This window comes from Aethalodelphis obliquidens, unplaced genomic scaffold, assembly GCF_003676395.1.
Source record: "Aethalodelphis obliquidens isolate GAN/ISIS:26980383/991018 unplaced genomic scaffold, ASM367639v1 scaffold10, whole genome shotgun sequence".
Lineage (NCBI taxonomy): Eukaryota > Metazoa > Chordata > Mammalia > Artiodactyla > Delphinidae > Aethalodelphis > Aethalodelphis obliquidens.
The window spans coordinates 21,961,162-21,969,124 of NW_020837954.1; the positions used below are offsets into that span (position 1 = coordinate 21,961,162).

Below are 7,963 nucleotides of genomic sequence, written 5' to 3' on the forward strand. Positions count from 1 at the left end.
AAAAAAAAAAAAAAAAAAAAAAAAAAAACCAAAACTTTATTAGATTTTATGTGGAGATCTTGAAACAATGAGGTTGACCTGGAGATCGAAAAATGCACACTGGAAACAAATTAATGCACGGGTATGTTTCCTCTCCCCCTATGGGGCAACCACAACAGGTTTATTCCTTCCTGCAACTACTGAAATCTACTTACTGCACCCCATGGATCTGGAATGGGAGAATGGAGCTAGTGTTTATTCTGGTCTCAGCTTGTCTTCTAGTTCAAAAAATAGGATTTGGATCATATAATAGAGAACAAATGAAAATCTTGCAGAGGCAGCATGGTCTAAACCAGTCAAAGTTAGAAAACAGTGTCACCAGAGAAAATCAGAATGTGTATAAAGCCAAAAAGACTGAAGAAAGGGGTTTAGTTAATTTTATGGAGTATTTTTATTTTGGAGGGTTAATGAAAGAAAGTAAAGTGCTCCATTTGCACCAATATGTGAAAAACAATTGCCTTTGAAGGATTCTTATTGCTTGGGATAATAACATATAAATAAGGAATGAAAGTATATTATGCCATTTAAATTACCCCATAGAGTAATAGAGTACATTCTCTTACCCTTGTAAATATTCCTAGGAAGAAAAATTAAATCACCATGTAAGTAATTGTCCTAGGGATTTTTTATTTCATTTTAATAGTTTAAGTATCAAAGTAGAAAAACCTTAAGTTCAACTGAATGTTAATAAAAGGGATTGCAAAACCAAGAAGTGGCAAGATCCAGCAGAGAGGATGCCTTCATATTCTTTGGTTAGTCAATTGTATTTTATCCACCTAATATCCCATTTCAGGAAGCAAAAATGTCTCAAGGCAACCCATATTAGAGAGCTCTCTTATGAGTAAGAACTTATTAATAAGAATTTATATTACCAATGAACAAGATTTAATTAATTCTGAAACATTTTAATCATGATTTTTATGATTGCTTTCCAGATAACATACAATGTCCAGTTTCTTCTTTTAGTAGCATAAACACTATAACCGTTTCAACTAATTTTATCTAGAACAAAATAATAATGAAAAGGAGTATATCCTTTTAATGTATGCCTAAACCCTAGCTCAAAAATTACACAGATTTACTTTAGATTACCAAAATAATTTAAATAAACATGTATAATTTAATACAGATTTAATATTTCCTTAAATACATTAAAAGATAATGATATCAAAAATGATAATTCTCTCTAATTCATTATATACCAGATACAACTATATTGATTTCCCTTTGAATATCTGTGGTCCTATGGTAAGCCAGGGACAAAATGAAGGTTCACCACACATTAAGAGGTAATAAATAAATAAACAAGAAAAAGAAAGAAATCACTCTACTATTAAAACCAGAACAGGTATTGGATTGCAAGGGATTTTAAACTTGCAAAAGAAAACAAGTATTAATATTTGCAATTTGATCTAAATAAAGCTAGTTAAGGTTTGTCACTTTATTACTGAAACACTCAACATAACCAACCTCATCACCAACTCTATTTGAATTCACATAAACTTCTAATTTTATAGGCACATTAACTATCTTAACTACTAAAATAGACTTTCCTTGAAAATAAACGAGTAGAAGCTCTAAATATGAACAGTCAAGCTGTTCATGGTATGCTCCATGGATCTGCAAAATGCTTTCATTCTTATATTGACATAAGCCTAAACTCCCAAGATCTAAAAAAAAAAAAAAAAAAAAAAAATGCAAAATATTCAGCATCTTACCTGTAACAAGAAAGCTGCATCTCCCTGCTCCAGCTTCATTTATGATGCTACAATTATAAACCCCATAGTTTTCGTTGGAAAGACTCTTCACTGGGTACTCTGTGTATTCTTGAGAGTCAAATTGACCCATCCGTAATAATTTGTTTCCCAAGCGCCACTCATAGGTCAGCACCCGTATTGGATAGGCTCTCAGGACCCTGCAGCTCATAGTGACACTGCGGTCTTGTCCTTGCCGGATTTCCAGAAATGCTGGTTCCACAGCAGGAGGATCTGTAGAAAAGAGATATTAAAACAGATAAAATATGTGGTTTGCAATAAGCCAGGGGCTACTCTTACTGTGAGAAGCTATTTTCAAGAATACATCTAGCAACAGGGAAGGAATATTAAGAGGTGGGTGGAGAACATATTTAGACCTGGGAATTTCAGCTTGGGTAGGGAAACGTGATTCCCGAGTGTGGGCAATGAATAAGACTCATTGCTTTAAAAAAGCATTTGCAGGTGAAACTAAGCAGAGTTTATTTTTGCTTGTATGTTTGGTTTATACTGTTAGTATGTTTGGTTTATACTGTTAGCAAGCAAATGATGTTCTGGGTATAAAAGCAGAGTATCCACACTAGCATGAAATTCTGAAGCAGACAAAGCCATTGGTTCAAGTCAGTGAATTCTAATTATCCCATATGAGGCTCAGTCCTTGGGCTTCTGGATACCAATTATTTAATAAAATGGGTAACACAAGTATATAAATTTATTTTCTAAATTATTCAGTCAGAAAGAATTTGACTGCAAGTCATAATATTCATGCGTAAACCTTAAACAAACTTTGCAAATTATACCACAGGTGGATATGGATTTCAACCCACTGCAATGGCTCATTTATTTGGCTTAATTGTGAGTTTTTTTCCCCATACAATCAAAACTTGCTACATTAGGTACCTAATCTTTTTGTTTTTGATGGGAAGATTTCCAAAAGGTGTTACACATTTCTCTCATTAGGGTATGCAAAATATAGGTCTTTTCTTAATGATGACTCCCAACTGTCATAATAAATAACAATTATTTCCTGGGCTCTAATGACATGGTTCATGTATGGCACCCTCTTGAGTTGTGCAGTATAAAAGCTGTACAACTCCACCTGGAAGCCCTTCCTTCAGGATGCTAAAAGGTTTTAGGACTACCACACCAAACGTGCCATCTGATATTCTTTACATGTCATTCCATCTACTTTTTATAATATTGCTCTCCTTTCTCATAGCCAACATATTGACTGACCCTTCTTGCTTCTTTCCACAAATATGTTTAAGCTACCATAAGAATTTTAATTTTATTCATAAATTCAATTTTTGAGCCCTCCTTATATAAGTGCTAAGAATAGAAAAAGAAATGAACAAGAAAAAGATCCTATCAGCATGTAGTTTATGCTCTAACGCAACAGACAGACATTTAAATAGCTAATTTAAAAAACTGAAGTACAAAAAACAATTCTAGGGTAGAAAGTGAAGAAGTGAATAACACTATGAGGATTGACCAGGCAAGGAATGTGATACTTGAATTGTATCTCCCAGGATATATAGGAAATGGTCAGGTGGGTGAATAGTAAGAGAGGACATCCCAGGTAGAGGGGTAAGTAGGTGCAAAGGTAAGGAGGAGACAGGGAGAACAGGGTGTTTAGGGAAGTATAAGTGAATAGCATAACTGATACATAAAAGGTGCACGAAGGCTTGGGAAGAAATAAAGATGAAAAGAAAAGCAGAGGCTCTATCAAGGATCCTTGAATGTCATGTTATGGAGTTTGAATTTTATCCTGTTGGTACTGAGGGTCTTTAAAAAATTTTTAAATAAAGCCTTTATATGATTAAACCAATCTTTTAGAAGGCATACTGTGGCAGATAGGAGGAGCATGAACCTCAGAGAGAAGAAACTCAAAGAGAAGGCCTGAACTAAGGCAATGTCATGGGACCATAAATGATGCCTTAGACAAGAGGGGGATGAATGATGAAGACAGGGAAGAAAGGAGGGGTAGTTTGGAGTTTGGTGGACATGTTGAATTTGTGCACCCAAGTACTTCTTTATTTCCAAACATATGGTTATGTTTTATTTTTTCTTTGTTCTGATTTTGTGCTTAACTGAATCATATTCAGAGAAAACAATTCATATATATTAAATCAACTGAAATTTGTTAAAACTTGTTTTATCTCCCAGAATATGATCGATTTTTATCCTGTTTGTGCTTTCAAAGGAGTAGTCTGTAGTTTGGGGATGTGATGTGGATCTATTGGGTTAAGTCTGATAACTGTGTTGTCCATATCATTTATATAGTTGTTAGGGTTTTTTTTTTTTTTTTGCCCCATTTATTCTACTTGGATTAACGTACAAGAAAGTGTTGAACTCTTCTAAAAGGGTAGTAGCTTTTAAAAATTTTCTTCTTGTAGTCCTGTCTCCTTTTTGCTCTACATAACCTGAGGCAATGCTATTCATTACATACAAATTTAAATCGCCTTTATGTTATTGATGATTTGAAACTTTTATCTTTGTGAGTTATCTCCTTTATCTCTATTAATGTTTTAATATTTAAAACTCTATTTTGTCTCATATTAATATAGTTACCTCGGCTTTCATTTAGTTAATATTTACATGTTATGTCTTTTCCATCCTTTTATACTTTCAGTAACCTTATATTTTACTAGCACCTCTTTTAAACAGCACATTGTTATATTCTATTTTTTCAAAAAAGTCAAACAATCTTTTTCTTCTACCCAGAGTACTTAGCACTTTAATCATTTCAGTTTAATATACTGATATATTTGGGTACAAGTGTTTCCTGTTATTTTATTCTTTCTGTTTGTTTTGTGATCTTTCTTTCCTTGTTTTCTTTGTATTAATGGATTATATCATTATTCTAACCCTTTTCCTGCTACTAGTTGGGAACTTAACTGCTCTGTTTCTATTATTTTATTGATTGTCTTAAAGCATGCAACATGCCTACTTAAGTTATCCCAAAACATCAATTAATACCTTTACCATCCTCTTAGACAAAATAATCTTAGAACACTTTGTTCCTTTTATTCCTGTTCTGACATATGTCATTGAGTCATGAACTTTAATTCCCTCATTTTTAAAAAATTTATTGGACATTATCATACTTTATACTTGCACTATTTTTTAAATTACCCAGATATATGTTAGCTTATTTGCCCTTAATTCCTTCTTTCATCACAGACCTACCAAATCTGTGAACACTTTCCTTTCACCTAAAGTATATCATATTGAATTATATTTAGTACACTTTATGATGTTGATTTTCAAAAAATATACATTTTACCTCATTCTTTTTTTTTTTTTAACATCTTCAGTGGAGTATAATTGCTTTACAATGGTGTGTTAGTTTCTGCTTTATAACAAAGTGAATCAGTTACACATATACATATGTCCCCATATCTCTTCCCTCTTGCATCTCCCTCCCTCCCACCCTCCCTATCCCACCCCTCTAGGTGGGCACAGAGCACCGAACTGATCTCCCTGTGCTATGCGGCTGCTTCCCACTAGCTATCTATTTTACGTTTGGTAGTGTATATATGCCCATGACACTAACTTTGTCCCAGCTTACCCTTCCCCCTCCCCGTGTCCTCAAGTCCATTCCCTAGTAGGTTTGTGTGTTACTCCCGTCTTGCCCATAGGTTCTTCATGACTATTTTTTTTTTTTTAGATTCCATATATTTGGGTTAGCATACGGTATTTCTTTTTCCCTTTCTGACTGACTTCACCCAGTATGACAGACTCTAGGTCCATCCACCTCACTACAAATAACTCAACTTCGTTCCTTTTTATGGCTGAGTAATATTCCATTGTATGTATGTGCCACATCTTCTTTATCCATTCATCTGTTGATGGACACTTAGGTTGTTTCCATGTCCTGGCTATTGTAAATAGTGCTGCAATGAACATTGTGATACATGGCTCTTTTTGAATTATGGTTTTCTCAGGGTATATGCCCAGTAGTGGGATTGCTGGGTTGTATGGTAGTTCTAATTTTAGTTTTTTAAGGAACCTCCATACTGTTCTCCATAGTGGCTGTATCAATTTACATTCCCACCAGCAGTGCAAGAGTGTTCCCTTTTCTCCACACCCTCTCCAGCATTTATTGTTTCTAGATTTTTTGATAATGGCCAATCTGACCGGTGTGAGGTGATACCTCATTGTAGTTTGGATTTGCATTTCTCTAATGATTAGTGATGTTGAATATTCTTTCATGTGTTTGTTGGCAATCTGTATGTCTTCTTTGGAGAAATGTCTATTTAGGTCTTCTGCCCATTTTTGGATTGGGTTGTTTGTTTTTTTGATATTGAGCTGCATGAGCTGCTTGTAAATTTTGGAGATTAATCCTTTGTCAGTTCCTTCATTTGCACGTATTTTCTCCCATTCTGAGGGTCCTCTTTTTGTCTTGTTTATGGTTTCCTTGGCTGTGCAGAAGCTTTTGAGTTTAGTTAGGTCCCATTTGTTTATTTTTGTTTTTATTTCCATTTCTCTAGGAGGTGGGTCAAAAAGGATCTTGCTGTGATTTATGTCATAGAGTGTTCTGCCTATGTTTTCCTCTAAGAGTTTTATAGCATATGGCCTTACATTTAGGTCTTTAATCCATTTTTAGTTTATTTTTGTGTATGGTGTTAGGGAGTGTTCTAATTTCATTCTTTTATATGTAGCTGTGCAGTTTCCCCAGCACCACTTATTGAAGAGGCTGTATTTTCTCCACTGTATATTCTTGCCTCCTTTATCAAAGATAAGGTGACCATATGTGCATGGGTTTCTCTCTGGGCTTTTAACCTCATTCTTAAAAGATATTTTCCTTGTACACAGGATTATAGGTTAGCAGTTATTTTCTTTCAGCACAACAGGATATAATTCCATTGTCTTCAGATGGCCATTATTGCTGTAGAAAAGTAAGCTCAAAGTCTCATACTTTGAAGTGAACATCTTTTTTTCCTCCAGCTACTTTCAGAATTTTTTTGCTCTGATGTTCTACAGCTTCAATATAATGTTTCTAGGTATAGATTTCTTTTTACTTATAGTTTGGAATTTGCTGGGCTTCTTAAATCTCTTGATTAAACTTTGGTGTCTGTCATCTAGGAAATTTTTGGAAAATTCTCATCATTAGCTCTTCAAATAAACCTGTATTGTTCTCTTTCTGTTCTCAATTGAGAATCCTTTTTATTCTGTTTTCCATGTCTTTTAATCTCTCTTCCAACCATTTCTTGAGGTTTTTGCATGAATAAATTCTCTGAGCTAATTCTTCTTTATCTCTGCTTAATCTGCATTGTGTTATTTACAATAATGTAGTTTTCATTTCTAAATGTGTGTAGTCCTTTGGTATACCTTTTATACCACTGTTTTAATACTTTCCCATTACCTGCAAAGGTAGTAACGCTTGTCTTTAAACAAAGTAATTGTTTTATACCATCTGATATTTCCAATTATAGTATTTTGTTTTTTTTCGGTATGTGGGCTTCTCACTCTTGTGGCCTCTCCCATTGTGGAGCACAGGCTCCAGACGCGCAGGCTCAGCGGCCATGGCTCATGGGCCCAGCTGCTCTGCGGCACGAGGGATCTTCCCGGACCGGGCCACAAACCCGTGTCCCCTGCATTGGCAGGCGGATTCTCAACCACTTTGCCACCAGGGAAGCCCCCAATTATAGTATTGACAGGGCTTTTCTGCTGGTTTTCTCTCAGGGTACCTTGTTCCTGTGTATTCTTGGTTAATTTTAACTCTGTGCTACTCATTGTCCTTTAAAAAATATTTATGAGGATACTTCATGCCTCAGATGATGGCTTCCTCCTCTAGAGATTTGTGTCCATAGGCAACTCTTGGCATCAATGTCTAGGATCACATTAATCCAAGTTCATTGCTTGAGGTTTTATTTTAATCATGTGGGTCACATGAATTTGAGTTCAAAATCCATATATATAAGAGCTGGTTTGTGATTATAACTTCAAGAATGGTTCCTAGGGGCTTCTCTGGTGGCGCAGTGGTTGAGAGTCCGCCTGCCGATGCAGGGGACGCGGGTTCGTGCCCCTGTCCGGTAAGATCCCACATGCCGCGGAGCGGCTGGGCCCGTGAGCCATGGCCGCTGAGCCTGCGCGTCCGGAGCCTGTGCTCCGCAACGGGATAGGCCACGGCGGTGAGAGGCCCGTGTACCGCAAAAAAAAAAAAAAAA

At 35.7% G+C, this 7,963-nt stretch overlaps 1 protein-coding gene across 1 annotated transcript in view; it reads right to left on the reverse strand.

Moving 5' to 3' along the window:
- The window catches only part of MDGA2 (MAM domain containing glycosylphosphatidylinositol anchor 2), an 848,836-nt gene that overhangs the window by 121,528 nt on the left and 719,345 nt on the right, over window positions 1–7,963 (reverse strand). Inside the window, exon 9 of the mRNA XM_027111155.1 lies at window positions 1,758–2,027. Coding sequence (XP_026966956.1) covers window positions 1,758–2,027 — 270 coding nt within the window. The remainder of the gene's footprint in view (window positions 1–1,757; window positions 2,028–7,963) is intronic.